General features: G+C 32.0%; 1 protein-coding gene across 1 annotated transcript; it reads left to right on the top strand.

Moving 5' to 3' along the window:
* The first annotated feature begins 4,809 nt into the window (after positions 1-4,809).
* Positions 4,810-22,584, top strand: LOC143064429 (uncharacterized). Its single transcript, XM_076237247.1, has 7 exons — positions 4,810-4,968; positions 17,134-17,376; positions 17,824-18,183; positions 18,804-18,959; positions 19,492-19,572; positions 20,136-20,208; positions 21,948-22,584. The coding sequence occupies exons 1-7, from the start codon at positions 4,908-4,910 to the stop codon at positions 22,543-22,545; spliced, it is 1,572 nt and encodes a 523-aa protein (XP_076093362.1). The 5' UTR covers positions 4,810-4,907; the 3' UTR covers positions 22,546-22,584.
* Positions 22,585-22,591: the final 7 nt, after the last annotated feature.

A 22,591-nucleotide genomic window follows, 5' to 3' on the forward strand; every position in this document is an offset into this window, starting at 1 on the left:
CTGAAACTGAAAGTGTCTTACGTTTTATTTCTTAAAAACTATTATGATAGATACTGCGAGCAAAACTAACACAATAATTTACTATTCCTTATAAAGTTTCCTTAAATTAGGACTAAGGGTTTAGGAGGCGAAACAGATACAAATTGGTAATAAAGTGCTCAGAAGTGAGGAAGTCCATGTCATCTCAGAGTATATCCCAGCAAAATTTGAGATGAAATCAGAGGTAAAATTATATCTTGTACAGATGGTTAGGAATCTGTGGACAAATATATTAACAGAAATACCAAACTCCAAGTTTAATTTAACCAGAAGCTCTAAAGAGCCTGTGCCGCTTACCTTGGTCTTTGTGCATATTAAACAAAGGACACATGACAGAAGTGTGTTTTGGTGTTGGTGATGTGTTTGTAGATCTTACTTTACTGGACATTCTTGCTGCTTACAATTATCTCTATTTATAATTAATTTGGCCCAGAAATGACAGTTGAAAATAATTTGTAAAAGTTCTATTGACCTTTTTGGTCGTGTTGACTTATTTGTAGTTTTTACTTTGCTGTACATTATTGCTGTTACAATTTATCTCTATCTATAATAATATTCAAGATAATAACTAAAAGCTGCAAAATTTTCTTAAAATTACCAATTCAGGGGCAGCAACCCAACAAAAAGTTGTCCGATTGGTCTGAAAATTTTAGGACAGATGGATCTTGACCTATTGAACAATTTCATTGCCAACAGATTTGCTCTATATGCTTTGGTTTCAGAGATATGAACCAAAAACTGCATTTTACCCTATGTACTATTTTTAACCATGTCGGCCATCTTGGTTCAGGCCCGGGGGGGGGGGAGATACCCAAATGAGGAGTATGGCCAAGTTTGGTTAAATTTGGCCCAGTAGTTTCAGAGGAAAAGATTCTTTTAAAAGATTACTAAAATTTTAGAAAAATGGTTAAAAATTGACGATAAGGGGCAATAACTCTTAAAGGGGTCAACTGACAATTTTGGTCATTTGACTTATTTGTAGATCTTACTTTGCTGAACATTATTGCTGTTTACAGTGTATCTCTATCTATAATAATATAAAAGATAGTAACAAAAAAGTGCAAAATTTCCTTAAAATTACTAATTTAGGGGCAGCGTCCCATCAACAGATTGTCTGAAAATTTGAGGGAAGATAGATCTTGACCTGATGAACAGTTTTACCCTATGACAGATTTGCTCTAAATGCTTTGGTTTCAAAGATATAAGCCAAAATCTAAATGTTACCCCTATGTTCTATTTTTAGCCATGGTGGCCATCTTGGTTGGTTGGCCAGGTCACCAGACACATTTTTTAAACTAGATACCCTAGTGATGAGTATGGTCAAGTTTGATTAAATTTGGCACAGCAGTTTCAGAGGAGAAGATTTTTGTAAAAGTTAACGTCGACGACGACGGACGACGAACGCCAAGTAATGAGAAAAGCTCACTTGGCCCTTTATATATATATATAGAACAAAGAAACACAAAAAGGCATACAGACACAACAAAACAGTAAAACGAATGACAAAAATACAAAATTTCGCCATAACACAACACAATGACGGTATATTTAAATACTGAGCCATTTCAAATAAACATAATCAAAACAAGACTAATAAGTAAAAGTAATATCCACAAAGAAAAAGAAAACATGTTATTGAGATGATAAACAACATTAGTGCCTATAATCCTCAATTCAAATACCATCGTGTACGGAGTGCTAGTATTAATTTTAGCAGAGTCTCGGTATTTTCCGAGGATCTTTTTCATAAAAAGAACGGGACGTTCTTTGACATACCCCTGGTTCATCAACTTTCCATTCAGACAGTGGTGAGGTTTTTCATAGTCTGAGTAGCTGTTAGCTCTCGAATACCAAATAAGTTAGAATGAGTATATCCAATATGGAGGCGAAGTTGGTTTATTGGTAGGAAGGACATATTTCAATGTATTAATGCCCTGTGTTTAGAAACGTCTCGTTCTTTTTCTAAAAAAAAGTTCATCGGAAGGTATCAAGACCTTGTTGATAAATATTCCGTATCAACTTCACAAATAATACATGATGGTCTTGATGTATAGATTCTGCGTACTGACGTTGTTTATCATCTGAATAACGTTTTATATTGTCTTTGTTCTATTATTAATATTACTTTTACTGTTTGGTCTGTTTTCTGTGATATCCATTTGACATCGCTCGGTACTTATACATTCCGTCAATGTGTTTGTATTATCTTTCATTTTTGATGGTGTTTTTTGTACGTGTGACTTTTTGTGTTTCTTTGGTAATATGACGTGAGTCTGTACTTTTAAGATCCTGTCATTATGTTATTGTTCTTTTATAATGTCATTGTCCTATTATAATTTTGAAAATACTTTGAACGACAATAAAAAACTATTTTGAAAATAGTTTACTCGGGTAGTGGTATTAAACAATTTTACCTATTATGTCTGTTTTGTTCACGCATCTTATATCTGTTTTGTTCACGCATCATAATCATATCTGTTTTGTTCACGCATCATAACTATATCTGTTTTGTTCACGCATCATTATTTTGTCTGTTTTGTTCACGCATCATTATTATGTCTGTTTTGTTCATGCATCATTATTTTGTCTGTTTTGTTCACGCATCATTATTATGTCTGTTTTGTTCATGCATCATTATCATGTCTGTTTTGTTCACGCATCATTATTATGTCTGTTTTGTTCACGCATCATAATTGTGTCTGTTTTGTTCACGCATCATAAGTATGTCTGTTTTGTACACGCATCATTATTATGTCTGTTTTGTTCACACATCATTATAATGTCTGTTTTGTTCACGCATCATTATTATGTCTGTTTTGTTCACGCATCATTATTATGTCTGTTTTGTTCACGCATCGTTGTAAATATAATGGAATTTGATGCGACTGTCATACAAGTGAGAGGTTTAGCACTATAAAACAGGTTCAATCCACCATTTTCTACATTTGAAAATGCCTGTACCAAGTCAGGAATATGTCCATTCGTTTGATGTGTTTTATCATTTGATTTTGCCATTTGATTAGGGACTTTCCGTTTTAAGTTTCCTATGAGTTATTTTTGTGAATTTACTTCCTTCTATAAAACAGAGTAACGTTAACTTTGTTAAAATCTGCTCTTTGCTTTTAGTAAAACGTTTCAAAATGACATCAACAAGATACATTAGTTTTCATTAACAACACATTTGTTCTGTTTAGTAGACTGATTTTAACGAGACAGTAACTGTTGTTCTTCTGCAAAAAACTAGATGTTTATTTTTGCAGTGACATGGCCCTTATCACGTAAGAAACCAAATGACGGCTTCGGTGACAGAAGGAAAAGAGGCTGGCGTCATCCTTTAAGCTATCATCACGTACATGTTCTATACAGATGATATCGATTCAAGGGGTAATGCAAAGTTTGGTGACTATGGTTATCTTATCTCTACACCTGAACTGGAAGTAAACGATACCACAGATGATTCAATTACACCTTCAAATCGACAGTTAGCATCAGTTAAAAAGTATAAACTTGTAATCTTAACGACAACAGACATTACTTCAATTTCCCTATTACGACATCCCGATTATATATGTAGCAGTAGTACCTGAATATTGAGTATAGGTACATATGACAGTTGATGCTATATTTCTGAGCTTCTACTTCAATTAAGATGTTACAGATGACCATGACTGTATGTTCCATTTGTTCCAATATTAATTCCAAGCTCCTGTCTTTCATTTTGACCAACAATGTCTCATCAAAAATAGCTTTTTCACGTGGAATGGCCAACAAGATATGCGCCATTGATATGGAGAATTTGTCCACATTGATAAAAAGCCTAATGGTTCGTACTTTTGAATTAATAACGTCAGTGTAGTGTTTGGTTATCTTCTGTTTGTCATTAATTCGTCGTTTTTATTCTTGGCAATTGTGTTGTCTGTCATTTGATATCTGTTTGTTATTATACCTTTGCAATGTTTATACTTTATACACTTTAAACTATTAAATGAAACTATGTATCGTTTTGTGCACGCAACATTTATATATAAACATGTATATGGATATGGTGCTTCACAAGTCTTTCGGATTTTCTATAAACTAAAATGTGTGTTTTGTGTCTGTATAAAGACATGAGCGAAAGAATGTGTTCACTACTATAATTGTAATAAATTTTAACTACCGTTAGAATTTTTCTCCGAATATTGCCTTTTTGACAACAAATGTTGTGTTGTTAAAGGCTCGACTTACATCAAACTAATGTAATAAATATAATTAAAATATAATATTTTATCTTAGTATTTTGAGTTTTAACTGTTTGACGAAGTATTAGTCTTGATATATTTGAAAGCAATTGAAAATTCATGTTTTGATAATTTGTTTTGCTTGATCAAAGTAAATTTTCGTCGCACGTATTCCATTTCACTAATTTAGGACAAAGTGAACATTGTATCTTACAAAGTGTCGAAATGTATCTTAAATGAAATAACTAATCCAGACATCTAAAAATAAAATGTAACAAGTTATAAGTCTCCAAAATACAAATACTTCAAACATGCAAACTATGTTGAACTTCATCTGCATCATGTTTAGATTTTATCGTTTTCTGACTGCATTATTAACCAGGAAACTCAAATAATTAGCCTCTTCAGCACTTAGAACCACAAGTATGCAAAACGGAATCAAATTCCTGCTCAGTGACCACACCATAATATTCCCCATTCACAACAACTATTAATTAATTGTCTAAAGGTAGTTATGCATGTATTGATCATGTGACTCACTACCCACGTGATCCGTTTAGTCGTCTGCTAAATTCTCAGTAAATATTTATATCGTTCGAAGGATTGAAAGTGTATAACAATATATCTAAGATACATGTACTGAAGAAAATGGCTTATTTTATAAAAATGTTTTTGTTTTCATTTCTAATGAGTGGAATTATTACTTTTGGTAAGTAATATATATATATTTATTTCTGTCCCTTTGGTACCAAAGTTGGTGAAAGTTTATTTTTACAAAATTGTATACATACAATAGTAAAAATATATGAAGAAAAGTCAATATATAAATGAATGAATGGATGAATAACTACATAAATATTTACAACTTATTTAGAAAACTGACATGATATCTGTGAAATATGACCATAACTTTCATGTATTAACCATGTTAACAGAGCGAACTTTCAATTGCTTTGATTTATCATAATGCATGACTTTTTATACTGCACATCTGCTTTTAAGTAAAGAATTTGAAATGGTTTCAATGAAAATGATATTTTAGAGGCATATCGGATCAAAAACATATAAATAAATAGTGGTGACCAATGATTAGTCATAAAATATGTTATCAATGTATCTTAACAATGTAATCAATGGAATGTGATGCAGACTTAGGGATAATCGATCTACACAATAAAGTTGTACTAAAAATCTGAATCACCTTTTTCAATAATGTTTTATTCATAATTTATTTGTCTTAAGCAATAATATTAATACAAATGGGTTATTTGAAATTTGATTGCATATTATTTCCTTGCTTTCTGATACTCACTTTTTGTGTAGATTCTACTTACAATAGAATCTACTACTTATATCTATATTCTTCATATGGAGAATCATTTCTCATTATGAAGAATATAGATATAAGTAGTAGATTCTATTATCACGTCGACAAAGTCTACTTATGCTCTCATCTAAAGTGTGAATGAACTTTTTTCTCATAAAATTACTGTACATGTCATAGTTACAGACAAAATTGATAATTACATTTACATTTACATATATCTATTATATATTATATAAACATGCACACTAAATTAAACTTGACTTAGCTAGGAGGACTGACTTTAACATGTATTATTTTATAAACATGCATATTATTTTTAGATTGATAGTACCGTAGTGTCTGAGGATTTTGACACCAATATTTCATCTAGATATTGTGCCTCCCAAAGCTCATACTATATTGATATTTGTCACCGTAAGTCTGTCGTTGAACTTACAGTGTGCGCATTTTTATTTGAAACTTTTTAAATAATTGAGAAATCGCTATTAATACAAATAGGTGAATTTCATTGGCCAGTTTAAGAGAACAAGAATACTTTTTCAAAGGAAACACTTTTGTGCTTCCTTGTCGTAACTAATACTATAGTATTTCTTACGAATCACGAATAAGATTTTAAAGCCTATAGCGTACACTAATTAAACTAGAATCGCAATTGGAAGCGAAAGTGGATGTCACCCGGCCCCCAATTGACTAGATGGAAACGCAACCAGTTTATAGTTTTAAAACAACTATTGCAAATGTATACATTTTGTACAAGACTATACAATATTTCTGTAATTTTTTCGAAATTTTGTAGAATTTAAAATGTCTTCACTTTTTATGGTTTCCATGGTAACGGTAGCCATTTTGAAAATTCAGAAGTCAAATGTTTCATTTAAACAAGCTAATTATGATTTATGTAAAGTTTCAATCATTTTAAAACATTTTGGATATTTTTTGCAAACTTGCTGTTTATATAGTTCCGAAACTATGTTCAATAAACTAAAACAAAGATGTTATAGAATGCTCTATTTAAATTTGAGTATTGTAGTTTCCATGGAAACGATGGCTATTTCGCATATTCTAAACTCATCTGCATGTGCACAACTACACTTTGGGGTCCGCATTTTTGTAAAATTCCATGAACATATTGCCATACAATTCCAAGAACTATTAGTCTGGGATAGCATTAAGAGAAGGGTAATCTTAGCAGCCCACTTATCCGGCATGCAAACAAGATGTCAATTAAAACATACCACCGTTTATGCAATGTATTTGGTTGACAACAATCATTGTCTATATAAAGTAACTACAAAGGACAACCAAAATCTAACATATAATAGTTACCTTCATGAACACATGTTGTTCTGTATATGACATTTGAATAAAGTAAGATTTTGGTTTGTATTATAAACATGAATCCCAACACTTGCAGAAAAGAAGCAGCTAGAATTCCGATATAAAACAATGCTACAGACTTTTAATTCTTGAAGGTGTAACTGAATTTGAATAAAATATCACCAGACACACCCTCCAAAACAAAGAAAAAATCATATGGAAAAAAAAAAAACAAAAGTGTGGTCCAGTCTAAGTGATTACCATTTATTTCAAAAATAAGAAATATATAATGATTACACTTACATGTAGTGAGGTTTTATTTGTAACATTATAACGTGTATAAGTAAGAGTAAATCATAAAGTTGTTACTTAAATGAACAAAATTTATGACAGGAAACTATATTTTGTAAGAATAATTAATGTACCCCAAGCGCGTGTTGCTTCGTTGTTTGAAGGTGTAAATTGCAGTTAAAAACTATGAACGCCATCGCATAATCGTTCTTTAGATTTATACTCTAATACTGATAATTAAACCTTATTTACTACAAGATTTACTAAGAAAATGAAAAAAGCATGTAAATAAGGATAAAACGTTTTTTTTTAGAAAACAAACAGTTTTCAAGATTATTGTTTGTGTATATATCAGACTTTACGACATACATGTAGGTTGCTTACATCTACGTAATTTGAACTATGGTGAAATATTTGTCTCATTGGCAATTACACCACATCTCCTATTTTCTATATAGGGCCACATCAAGTGATTCACAGAACAGTATTTCCCTTTAACGCGCTCATTTTTTGATATAGAAAATTCCATACAGAAACGATGCTCATAGTGTACCAAAGCTTTAAAAGAGAACCGATTTAAGATCTACATGTCATTTCAAAAGCAGTACATAATATTGGAGAATATGTTACGTAAAGAAAGAAGCATATTACAAAAACTTTTTGACACTACGTTTGGTTCCAGATTGCTGTCAGATAACATTTAAAATGAGCATCTTGAAGTAAAATATCATGCATTCGTTCTAGAGAAACAGGCAGAGCAAAACATTTGGACCACCAATTATCATAGGTTGACGATAAACAGAATACTGATAATAAATAGCATGGCAAATTTAAAAGAAAAACGACGAAAATTCTAAATATAATCTACAAAATACAAATAGAAATCAAATAACTGAGGCAAAATGAACCTTGCCAAACAACTGGATGATTTCAGGTGCTGCGAAACGATAACCAGACACTATTCAACAAGAGAAACTGGTCGTATTGCCATGGAAAGTTAAAATTAGGTGTATATACGCATTTGAGGATGTAATAACAGAGAAAAGGTGGAGGGCATTATACTACGTCAATTGGAGTGTTTTATTGCTATCTGTTCAACAGATTTACCAGGAAGATGAACCATTGAATATCTTGTATTTCGTGAGAAATGATTACGTTAAGCATTCCAGTTTGAAGATCAAATGTTTGAATACGCACAAAGCAACAGCGGCAGCATGCATGTCCAAGCTAGGCATGTTTAACCCAGCCTTATATGTGTATAATGCCTGTCCTAAGACCGGTGCATGTAATTCAGCGGTTGTTGTTGTTGCAGTATGTCATATTTGTTTGTACGTTTTCAGATTTCACATAGGGTCAGGCTGACAGTTGTCTGGCTTGAATAGTTTAACATTTGTCATGTCGGTTCCATTTATAACTTCCTTTATGGTTATGATTTGGCTCGTCGTTGAAGGCCGCCATATGGTCTCTATCGGAAATTTGTTTCATTGACAGTGACATTAAGTTTTCTAAATTTAGTATGAAGATCTAATTTAACTCGGGTATATCTGTAACATAAACTTAAAAGATCCTCTGGTAATGACCACATCAATGTCACTCTTCTTACATCTTGTAATTGAAACAAAATCTTTTTCTGCAAATACTCCAACAGCATACACGTTTGACAGTCTTTTTTTCAGATTTATCAATTAGAAACTAAATTAACCTGTTGAACTGAGTTTTTTTATTACATGAATTAATTACTGTCTATGCAGCTATTTGTTGCATGTTTGAAATGCTTTTGTAGAGTAGACATAATCAAATGTACACGCATCTGGCTTAATGTTTGCCCTTGACAGTGTTATAAATGAATATGTAAGTGAACGGTTAATATTAAGGTGTATATGATTCATACAAAACCTCTCGCAAGAAAATTGTTTAATAATTCTTAGTATACAGAACAAATGATAAATCATGCTGGCAAAATGAAGCAGACTATCCATTAAAACATTGACCTCTTATACACATTGCCAAAATTATTCTATTTAAAATCTCACATATTTATAAAACCATAGGAAAAACGCTGTATGTCTAACTGTTGGTCTTTAGCACCATCCCTAACGAAGGGTTTATTAGAAAACACGTTGTTCGAATGGAATCGTTTTTATACGTTCTTACTACCAATGGGTTGCTAGGCTGCTGGTCCTTGATGATAAAATCTGCAAAAATGCTGGTGGCATGCTTAGAATTAATATATATTAATAATATTAATAATTGTAATAGAACCAACCAACTCCCTCTACCAAAATTAACTTTAGACCATATTGACTGCTCCTAAACACGTTATTCTGTTTTTACATTTGGCCTTCAGTATTCTTGATGGAGTGACAAGTGTCTGATTCATTTGTCACTTTGAACAATAAAATATGTTTGAAATAGTAAGCACAAAAATATTGGTATTGCCATGGCGGTCGAGTTACATCAAACTTTCTGGTCAGGCCGGGTATATTGAAATCACAGAGAATTCAAGAGCAAAATAATCCAATAATCTGTAGTCTTGTTGTCAAAGAAATACACAAGTAAATTCACTAATCTATTTATTAAAATTCCATTCCGGACACTATTTACATAACATACAGTTTACAAAAACGTATAATTGAAATATTCATTAGCAAATTACTTTCACACGGTATAAAATCGGCAACAGTGTCTAATACTGTACACACACAAAAACCCACGCATAGCGTCCAATCCTATGCGGACAAAACCACGCAACAGTGTCCAATACTGTGCGGACAAAACCACGCTTCAGTGTCCAATACTGAGCGGAACCACGCAACAGTCTCCAATACTGTGCGGACAAAACCACGCATCAGCGTCCAATACTGAGCGGAACCACGCAACAGTCTCCAATACTGTGCGGACAAAACCACGCATCAGCGTCCAATACTGAGCGGAACCACGCAACAGTGTCCAATACTGTGCGGACAAAAAGAATATAAGAAATAATAATAATTCCAAAGCTATCAGTAATCTGCTAAGATATATCTAAAAATGTTATGTAGTGCGCCTAGAATAACAAAAATCCTTTTTAAATAACTTTTCACATTGTATTGTTCTTAAATGTCTTGCCTTCAATTCTCTCTAAACTCTAAAAACAGAGGGCTCTTATATACCTATGATCTCCAAATATTCTCCAACTGACCTAAATAATCTCCAAATATTCTTCAACTGACCTAAATAATCTCCAAATATTCTCCAACTCTTTGTTTACAAAAATAAAACATATAAATCAAATAAAAGTATTTACTATGTGACCTTGGAGAAAAATGCTATGTTAATCTCTTATAGCAGGATAGCTATTTGACTTAATGACTTTAACAGACGATAACCAAAACGTTAATATGACAAAATTAATTACAGTGGACGATAAAATTACACTTGTACAGTATTATATAAAACAAAAATTAATTAGTTTTCGCTAGGCCTTATTTCAAGTGTATGCATCACATCAATATTGACAAGTTTTTCTTATAGTCCAGTATGGGACATTTCAGTTTCATGGAAATCAATTACTTTGGTATTCATATCAGTGACACTCACTTACACTTTAAGAAATTTCACTTTTTGTCAAACAACTACCCTAAGCTTTTTAATATATATCATTAAAGCACTAAATATGCTCTCTTTGACTTCGTTATAATTATGTAAATGTATATGTTAAAAGCAAAGCATAGTTACAATTCCAATCTGAAACCTTCATCGTATAATAGACTCAAATGGCATTTACCCAAGTCTTTCAAAGTTCGAAGAGAAAAGCAATTGCATTCATTGCCAGTTTCTCAATGATGAATTCTATGACGAAAATCTCAATCATTAAAAACTCGTAACAGGTGGTATAACGGATAATAATATTTATAAACTTCAAAGAAATATGCGTTATAATTGCAATGCAATAAGTGGAAACATCACCAGGTATCGTCGCACCTGTATTCAGTTTTCTCTTGAAAAAAAAAAGCTGATTATATATTATTTAATTATAACAGCTTTGCCAATTTTACTATCAATTTGTTTGATGCAACCATCGTTCCTTTGATGGGTGTGGTTATGTTTTAGGCTTTTCTGACAGAATTTTAGTTGTATAGTTAAAATCAATTGTATAACTATGACACTTTAGCATTTAAAATCAGTGAATTTTAATTACATACGACAAGTTTGGTTAGAACAAAATGTAATGGAACAATATTAGAATAGCATCTCGAAAGAGAATAGGGGTAGTATTACAAATTACCAAGTGATTCAAACTTCGATAGTTTTTGTAAACTGAACTCCTTCCGAATATGCACTTACTTTTTGTGATATTTTACGCTTCATATATATACAAATAACAAATTTATACCTGAAAAATAAAAATAAATTTTCTGCGATGAAATTTTGCCAGTTTGGTATCTTATTTAAATAAATAAATGTATTTTAATGCAATCAGTGATGTAAGAATCATCTCTCTTTCTTCACGCAACCAATCCTTCATAATCAACAGGTAGATAACAAGTGGTAAAACCCTGCACGTGATGAGTTCTGCAGACGATAGATGACGTATAGAGAGCAAACCAAACATATTCTGCTGACTTGTAATTGACATACTGTAATTATTAATACTCGAAATGTTATATTATTTGATGATCGAAAAGATTTTTTTTTTGAGAATTTACGTTAATTCTAAATTTAATCCAAGAATTAAAAGCAAAACTGTTTTCCCGGGGGCTTGTGTTTGGTTAAAAAAACTGTATATTAACCTCTATATGTCGTGTGCCTGCTGTGTCGCCAGGTAGCTGTCTCATTGACGTATACATTAAATCTCCGTTTATTTCAAGTAATGATATGTGTAAGTTTGCCGTTAGGTAATAAGTATTTCACCCAAGACCAAAAAGTTTGTTTTTTTTTGTCAAAAATAATTGTTTACTTTCCGATTTGTTGGCTAGCCTACCAATCGGAGCGCATGTATCTTCTAGACTGTATCGAAAGAAAAAACTTGTAACCTTAGACATTGTCTGAACAGATCTATGCAGACTTTACAGGTCTTACTTGCACAATTATGATTAAACCATATCCTACATGTTCTTTTATAAGCAAATTAAGATTGTTTATGTAACTGTGTTCACATCCCTTTCACTTAAGAGTGCAATCTTAAGCCACTTTAACTAAATAGATGTCCCTGCTGTTACCAGTAAAACAGTAGTCAAAACACTTAACGAGCGGCGGCATGTATGTCAACAATCTTAGATCATATTTCAATCAATTCTAAGATGACTGTCTGCCATTGTAGTGTTTTAATGACAATTGTATTTCCCTTTCTAGCGAAGAGTATTAGATTTACGTCCTTCACCAATTTAGACAAAATCCGTGGGAAATTTCATTCATCCAATTAATACATAAAAAACATACATGTCACGTGACCAACTAGGATGCTAAGGATAGAGGACAAGTTAAGAAAGATCGAAACAATGCAAATTTCTGTGTCATTTGGTCTCTTGTGAAGAGTTGTCTCATTGGCAATTATACCACATCTTCTTTTTTATATAAAGACGACAATTTATTAGACTAAAACGTAATATGGTAATTTCACTGTATACTATATATATATTCTTAACGGTTCGAATTCTTATATTGAACCTCTTCAGACATCGCGGGGGTGGAGGCGACAGGGTTAACATGTTGTATAATTGTCTCATAGGAAGTCATGCGACATCTTATTATTCAGTATTTTACATGGCTCAAGTGTCAAATTATGTTATTATTATTAGAACTAGGGGTTCAACGTAAAAAAAAAAAAATATCACGTAAACTTTTGTTTAACCTGAGTATAGAGACTTTGATGTAAAGTAAATAGCTACAAATAATATTTAAGGTGCATATTTCTCGAGAAGACAGTCATGTAAAAGAATTTTAAAAAGATGTCCTATTTTCTGACCGTTTTAACTTGTATTTTCATGTTCACTAAATTCATTTCTTAATCTAAAACAAACAGGCATGGCAAACATATATATCATGATAATAAAGTTTCCAAAGAGTACAAAGCATATGCATAAGTATTGTTACAACTCAATCCTCTTCTTCTCTGACTTTGCTATGAGCTTAAACACAGCTGATGTTCAAAAAAATATTTTGTATTATCATTAACGGTACCAATTTTCCTGCACCAGATGCGCATTTCGACAAGACATGTCTCTTCGGTGATGCTCGTGGCCAAAATATTTGAAATCCAAAGAGCTTATATAAAAGGTGAAGAGCTATAATCCAAAAGTCCAAAAAGTATAGCCAAATCCGTGAAAGAAATCAGAGCTTTGCATGAGGGAGATACATTCCTTAATTTATAATAATTTCTAACATTTTGTAACAGCAAATTTTAATAACACAAAAAAATACGTATTTTCATGCCAGTACCGAAGTACTGGCTACTGGACTGGTGATACCCTTGGAGACTAACTGTCCACCAGCAGAGGCATCGACCCATGCAGTGGTAGTAATGACTAAACAGATGCATGAATTATTGTGAAATATTGCGTTTGAAAACCTTCCATGATGGCATGCTGTTATTAACTCATTAAAATATAAGCAATAAATAGTTTTGCTTCGTTTTTATGTTGTTTTTTTTTCTATATCAATGTGTTAAACGGAAATATAAAAAAGACCAGAACAGTTCGTAAATATGATGTAGGTGATTCTCTCTGTTTAACGCTCATAGTTAACTGCAACAAGATTTAAAGAATATGTTTATTTTATTTTTGTTTTTGCTTTTTATAAAAATAACCCGTTTAACACTGTCCAATTTGTAACTAAAATGCATTACAATTAAATAGTAATCTGAAATTCTAGTAGTCTGACGTCACAATAAGAACACATCTTTCTGTCTTTTTGTCAATCTTAATTCCTGTGTCAAAAGTACACAAAAATATACAACACAGATGCTAGACCATACCAAAATGTTCATGTATTGATATGGATGTCTGTGACTAAATACATTGGATGTGTATTAATTGATAGTTTAGTCTGAAACACATTGTTTATTTAGTATTCGAAATTGACTTTGAACTAGCTTTTAGTAATTGAGAGTACTCATACTTTTTTTTTTAAATTCTATTTTTTTTTTTTTTGTGTTTTGCATAGATCTGATGTATCAAGTTTTTATTTGTTAGTACTTGCTTAATGCTATTAGACCGCGGTTTAGGCAAGGAGGTCTGAATGCTGATTAACATGTTAAACTGCTTACTTTACGGTGTTGAATTTGCTCATCGTTGAGGGCCATACAGTAACTTACGGCTATTTACATCCTTGCCTTTGGGCTTTGTTGGCAATCATACCACGTCTGTTTTTATTGCAAGGGAAAATACACAGTTAATATGGTCTACATTATATAAGACCAAAAGACAAAAATAAATATATAAAGCATAAAACGCTTCGACAAAAGCAAAAATCCACGTCCCCCAATAAAACAAGAAAACAATTATATTGCGAAAATGATTCTGGGATTTTGTTTTATTACATTTGACAAGAGTTTCCCGTTTCTATTGATTCTGATATTAGGATAAGTTATCATAAATTACTAGAACAAGCTGTTGGTATTATAGAACAATCAACCCACTTTAATAAGAAGCCAAATATACGTTATCAGTGTTTAGTCCTGTTGTGTTTAATTGTTACTACACTACAAAAATTTAGAAAATTGGGTATGATTGCCAAAGCGACAACTCTCCACTAGTGGCCAAAGGATGTAAAAGTTATTTTATACATGGATATAGTAAACAAATCTCCCGTTGACAATGCAACCCCATTACTGCCATTAAATTTAATTTTATACCTGGTTTATCTTTATTTATTAGAAGCTTTGTAGTACTTAACTTCCAGCGGGAGAGGCGGGTTGTGTCTTGCATTCTGAGTCATTTTTTTTTCGCGCAACGCTCTAACAATTTTATTTAGTTTTTTTGGACGTTTCCAATCAAATTATTTATTCAATTTTTAACACTGTACATGCAAAGTATGGAGGAAATCTGCATTTAGAATCTCTTTTGTCAATTTCTATCAATTTAGGGATCAGAATTTTTTTTTTTTTAAGAAAAACAAATATGTTCGTGTATGGATACATCGCCGCATGTAAAAGAGCATGTCATTTCATTCTACATTTGTAAATGTAATATTTTGAGTGTTATTTGTCATTTTCCCTCATTTTGTAAATAAACTTTGGGAGGAAATCTGCACTCAAAAATACTGCGAAGATGCTTGAGAAATCTGTATTTACAAGATATTGTACAATATAAATATCTGAGATACCAAGGATACAAAGCTCATCTCGTACTTATTTTTTATCTCACGCTTCCTTCTTATCAGTTATTTGGCAGATAAGGAGTGAAATCAAAGTATAAACATCTGAAAATAACATTTAATTGGTTTTACAGAAACATCTTCTGATGAAGTTTTCTACGTAGTTATCTAAACACTAATTAATTTGTTACTTTGCCATTAAAATTCACATTCCCGTTTTTTCCTCTGGTGAACTACCATTTGACATATTTTGATATCATTTGGTACACCCCGCCTTTCCATTTATTCATTTACAGAAAATATAAACGATTCATGCCAGTATTATATAAGCAACAAAACCACAAGAACGTGTACAAGTACAACAGTACTAAAAATCGATTAAAAGAAAGCTAACAGCTACTGAAACTATCAAAGTATTTTTATAATCTGCTGGTATACATACATATCATGTAACAAAAACTCATGCGCAATGATAGATACTGTGTCCGAACACAAGTTATTCATTTCCGGACAAAATCACTTGACCTAAGATTCGATAGACATTTAAAAAACGCAGTCTGAAGAAATATTTAACTTAAATTTCTTGGTATATTTTGAAAGGTTTAAAAGTTTAGAAAAATGTTTTAGTACTAGAAGATATGTATTCAAGCAAGGCAAGATTAAAGGTTGTCTTTTTTTGGGTTTTTGGGAAAGGGGGGGGGGGGTGGCATGCATGGTAACACGATCTTTGGGAAAAAAGAATTTGTCATTATTTGCATAAGCAAAATTTATGCTTGCATGTGTGGACATCTGGATCTTTATCTTATCTCTGGTAACTGTATGCATGATAGAGCATAACTAATGGTTAGTATTTATAATCTGACTTTGATGTGAAGTCTCTCACAACATCATAGACAAGTACTTTCTGATTATCTGCGACATGCAGACACAAGCGTTTCCCTTTCATTCTCTTTCTAAAATATAAGAATGAATGAAGATAGTCAAAGAGAGCTAACTCAATACACCAAGTACATCGCATGCTATCTCCTCCTTTTATCGATTTAAACAAGCAGCATATTTGGAAGCATCCTTAAAGTTTAATTACAAATACTTCATATTACAGTAAAACAGGGTAGTACTATAAGTTCAAAGAACAATTAAAACAAGAAATTCTGGACTTATCTAGCTAATAAACATATAAACTTTTCGTTTTAGATTTTATTCAATATCGTAATATAGTTTAAGATATTTACAAAAGTTAAACTTTTCCCTCCCCAATCCCACAATAAACGCATATAATATATCACAATTCGTAGGTGGCAGTGTAGATGGTGGTCCGGTTGACATTTTGAAATCAATTATCATTTGAAAAAAAACATAATTCAGTTATGAATTCATCCTGAATTAAAAATAAATATTTATCTAAAAAAGGCATATCTTTATCTTTTATCAAAATCTCAACTTCTAAACATATTACCCACACTGTGATCCATAGATAGAGCTGTCGAAGTGAAGTCTAACCAGACTTAAGAATTTGATGTAATACATTATAATTTCATTTTTCTATTGTTAATAACTATTTTCGTGCATTTTTGATAAGCAATTTATATGGCATCGTATTAATTTATATTAAAAGGTTAAACGATGCTTTATGTTTTATTCCAGTGAGTTGTACGTTGTGTGGTGTTAAGATATGTAGAAGGCAATACAGAGACAGTGATTATATAGAATGTAACACAGGACGAATATTGATAGAAAATGTTACACAGATAGACACAACAGAGGATGAATGGGCGCTCAAAAGTCTGAGACGTATTTGTACTGGCAAAACTACTAAATGTGATGTACATCAAATATGTCAAGATCCAAGGATTCAAAACCTGCGTGTTACATACACGTGTAACGATCGTAAGTGTCATAATTATATACATTATAGATACTGTGATGACATAAGTATGCTTTATGACAAATCTACAAAATATGTAAAATAGCAATCTACTTATTGCAGACTTAACTTTACACTGTTTATTTCAAATGATGGGTTTGATTTATACTTATAATTAATTTCGCCAAGAGACTTTTTGAATGATACTGCATATATCGAGAAATATGCTCAGTTTCATATGAAAGTAACTATTTTAATCAATGTCTCGCATTTTGTATTTGTATTCGTTAGACCATCTTTGTTAGTTTTTAACTTAAAAAAAGTCTTTTGATAAAGTGTATAGAGATTAGATAAGAAAAAATAAAGATGGTTATTGCAATAAGCCAAATTATGCTAGAGGACATTTGAATCATGTGTAAGCAACATGAAATTTATAATAGTATATAGTTATATAAAAAATGTTTTGACAGTGCCAAATTCTGAACCAGCAAACACCTGTACAAGTGGCATCAAAGTACTGACCCAAAGTAAAGGCTTCATCTTCAGTCCTAGATACCCAAATATAGTAACTCTGTCCTGTTCCTGGATGGTCGTTGTTCCAGACAAACATTTCGCTATCCTCAGACTTCATGATTTAGAGAGACCTAGTGTGGACAGAGATAGTGGATTACAAATCAGAACAACCCGTAACTGCCCCAACAATGACATTCCACCAGGACTGGTGTATGAAATGAAAGGTCACACCAATGTTTACCAGGCATGTGGTGATGTAGATATCGATCTTGTAACCAATGGTATTTCAGGCTTGAGATTCTGGATATCATATGAAGGTAATACACAAATCAATTAAAAAAAGCAAAAAGTATCAAATAGAAAAAGCAAAAAGTATCAATTAGAAAAAGCAAAAAGTATATTTTGCCATATAATATTATGTAGGTTGGGTATAAAGGATGAGATTTCAATCATTAATTGCCATTTATAAATCACTACGGTAAATTTGAATTTCCCTAGTATATACCAGGTTTCTCTCCGTACAAAAATTATTTTAATTTGCCTTGTGGCGAAGGAGTAAGCCCTAAGTCGGGTTCGTAACTTACAGCATTATTATCATTTGTTTCTCTTAGTCACGTACATTACATATTTTAATTAGATTATCTCTACGTGTAAATATTTATCATAGCTGGGAGTCTTTCGAGGTTTAAATACATTGTATAATACCGTTACTTTTGACATGACGCATATTCCGAACGACAATATTGTTTTTATTGATAGATTTGTTTTTATTTTTTTTTAAATTCAGGACTGAATACACGAAAACGAATTCGTTCAGTGCTGTAAGTTTATATAAATGCTTTTATAAAAATGTTTTTTATAGATGCAAAAAATAAGAGTATAAGTAATTGTTCGAAGATTATGTAACTGTAAAAACCCTTTAGATTATATCTTTCAGTAATACCCTTGGCACGGAACATCAACGTAGAATATAAAGCAATGTATTCATGTCCTGACGGTACGAGACTGGAGCAGGAATCACAACATGCACTAGTGATGCGACCTGATATACCTCCTATCCTTATAACAAGAAAGATTAGCTTCATCAATTCAAGTGAGTTATAATGCATTATATATTCATTGTGCTTTTTAATTGTAATTATACTTAGATTTTTTGGGATTGAACATTTTTAGAAAAAAAAACACTATATAAGCATTCATTCATATTTCTGCCAAATATGAGTAAATGAGGAAAATTTACAATAGAACAAAGGACAGTACAGATAAGAAGACATTAAAAAGATCAGTTATAGAAGCCGGTAAATGGTGACCTCTTTCATTTTATGAAATATTTTCAGTAATTTTTCAACAACTAAGGAGTCCTGTAGATTTTCACCCGGACATTGAATAAAGTCTATCTTCTATTTTATATTTTCCGATTGTACTAGTCAGATACATGCATATTTTTATAGACAGAACTTTAAACCAATGGTATCACGTAAAGGACAACAGTATAGCTAGCAGATGTTCAACTCTCACTATTCACATTCAACATACCACAAAAAAAAAAATACACAACATTTATGCACAAAAAGACCAGTTTGTTTTTATATTTACTAATTGCAAACGATATCATTATATTTCAGCTGTGCGAACTGATAATGAAACAGCCGTAGAAACGATTGAAAGAAAAGAATCAGAACAATTTAACACAGCAGAGAGAATGAGTAAGTATATATGTTTATCTAAAGCAAAATCCAATGATATAAAGAATATATTTGTACAACTAACATGCAATTTTGTACTCTAAAATTTGATTACATGGCCAATAGAAATAAACACTTTCACCAAGTACCATTGATCCAGCATTCCTAACCGATTAGGAGCTTATGTTATTTCGAGCAGTAAAATAGCTACTTGAGTTTAAATGACATAACAAAATGGAATAAGCCAGCCATCTAATGGGTGTTGTTAATTGTAAACAAAAGATAATATTTCCCTAATATTAACCACCATTGCAATGCGTCTCCAAAAAAAACAGGATCCTGGTTCATAGTGAATTTGTTTTATTAGATTTGATTATAAATGCTACCAAATGAGATTTTAGTATCCAAAACCTGAGCACTTGTGTTTATTGTTGTGTGGAGACAGTAGTTTTCAACACTTTTGAAGAAAATATAACAAATTCAAAATAAAAAAGTCTATAAAAAAAGGCCCCGATTAATTGTATGTATTTTAATTTGATGTAACATTAACAAACAAGTCAATAAATACCATATCTGTTTTTCAGTATTTTACGTTGCCATAGCCATTGCATTCCTGAGTGTCCAAGCTCTTATAATTGTGGTCGTTGTTTGTATAAGGTAAGAACTTCTAATAAGGCCATTGACAAGTCAGCATGCTAATAGAATTATTAAAATATGGTGTAGTTGCCAAAGCTAACAACACTTCACCAGTGACCAAATGATGCACATGTAAGCGAAGTTCCAGCTTTCATACATGTATGTGTGTGTTTGTGAAACGCAAAATTATTCATATATTCTGAAAATAAAAGCTAACAGATATTATGAAAATATGAGTAGAAAAAGGATACTATTTTGTTCCCAGAATCAATTCATTGTATCATTTTGCAACGGTACTTTATATTAAATGTCGCTCTTTCAGAAACTATTTAAATGTTTATGTATTTTTGCCGCAATTTAGAAAAAAGCCGACGAATAAAGGCAACAGTAGTATACCGCTGTTCGAAATTCATAAATCGATTGAGAAAAAACAAATCCTCGTTACAAACTAAATACATTTTATATTATAGCATTGCAAACTTTTTTTCTAGAGATTGGTAATATAAAAAAACACACAAACTCAATATAGGTCCGAAGATCTTTTATATGTGCATGACGACGTGTGTGAGTCAGCGGACAAATTTACACGATAATAACCTATTACTTTGTGTAATTTATATAATTCAAATACCGACTGTCATTTAAGTGAGAGCTTAGATAGATATAAAGCCAGGTTAAATCCACCATTTTCTACATAAGGAATGGCTGAACCAAGTGAGGAATATGACAGTTGTTATATCAGTATTACAAACCTAACCTTGAATTCCATCCTATTTTTGGGAAATGTTTAGAAAGTCTATTTGGGACGTCACTTTGTGTGTTTATCGATTTGGCTAACTCGGCTGTGTATTTTTATATGTGCTGGTTTAGGTTCTTTTATGTATCCGTTTCTATTCTGTAGTTAGTCACCACTTCGGTTTTATCATGTATATTTATTATATAGTCATTTTATAAAAATTCACTGTTTGCAAAAGTATGAATTATTCTAAATAATTAGGATGTTCTTATCCCAGGCAGAAAACCCTAGCCGTACTAGGCACAACTTTTTGGAACTTTTGCTCAATGCTCTTCAACTTTGTACTTGTTTTGGCTTTCGAACTTTTTTCATCTGAGCGTCACTTGTTAGTCTTGTGTGTAGGAAACGTTCGTCTGGCGTATTATTAATTTTAAACCTGGTACCTTTTATTAGCTATACTTATTCGTGTGCTTCTCTGTCCTTGTATGTCATGTAATGGTGTCATTTTAATGTTATATTTAACATTGCCATAAAATCGGGAGGTTTGGCATGCCACAAAACCAGGTTCCAGCCACCATTTTTTTCTTAAAATTCCAGTACCAAGTCAGTACAATGATTATCGATATATTATAGTTCGTCTCTGTGTGTGTTACATTTTAATGTTGTGTTTCTGTTGTGTCGTAGTTCTCTTCTTATAATTGATGCGTTTCCCTCAGTTTTAGTTTGTAACCCGGATTTTTTTTTCTCAATCGATTTATGAATTTAGAACAGCTGTATACTACTATTGCCTTTAGTAATCCATTTGTTTGATGTGTTTGAGCTTTTGATTTTGACATTTGATGACAGACTTTCCATATTGAATTTTCTAAGATTTTGGTATTTTTGTTATTTCACTTTTGAGGTATACCAACGGTATACAAATATGTTTAAGTCATACTCATAACAAAAATTGTAGCACGCAAACCTGCAAATACAATACTTATATCTCCTAACTGAATATAAAATTTAATTTTATGTTTTTCAGACGACAAAGACATCTTAAAGCAAACGGACCAATCATCGACCATTCTTCCATACCGTCAACATTCCCATCACCCTTCAACCGTCCTCTCCCACCAGTTCAGCCACAACATCAACAACTTTCAAATTCTCCTTCTTTAATGGACGGATACGGTATTGTTGCAGACGAAATTGATGAAAGTTGTTATGAACAGAGTTTTGAGTCGTCTGCTTATGCAGAAGTGGACGACACTCTACCATATAGGTCAAATATAAATGCATATAGTATGGATAAACCCAAACTTCATGATACAGTGGAGAATGTTTATTCTGAACTAAAAGACAATGAACGAGGTGGTTATTGTGAAATAGCTGACACTGTATGGCATAATGGCCCATTACCTCGAAATGATCAGGCAAAATTAATCAAGCCTGATACTAAAATACGCCGAAGTCAGTGTTCAAATTACAGTGGCAAATCAAGGAAATCTTCATTTGATGGACCTTTCTCACATTTTGATGAACACAGAAAATCCCACATGACATGCAGTGAACAATCCGATTCAGAGGACAGTTTGTTTGGTAACGAACAATATGATTATATTGAATCAGTACATGTGTGATACTATTAATAAAACTTGTGATATCTCCGAATAGTTATATGGTGGA

The sequence above is a fragment of the Mytilus galloprovincialis genome, chromosome 2 (genome assembly GCF_965363235.1).
Source record: "Mytilus galloprovincialis chromosome 2, xbMytGall1.hap1.1, whole genome shotgun sequence".
Classification (NCBI taxonomy): Eukaryota; Metazoa; Mollusca; class Bivalvia; order Mytilida; family Mytilidae; genus Mytilus; species Mytilus galloprovincialis.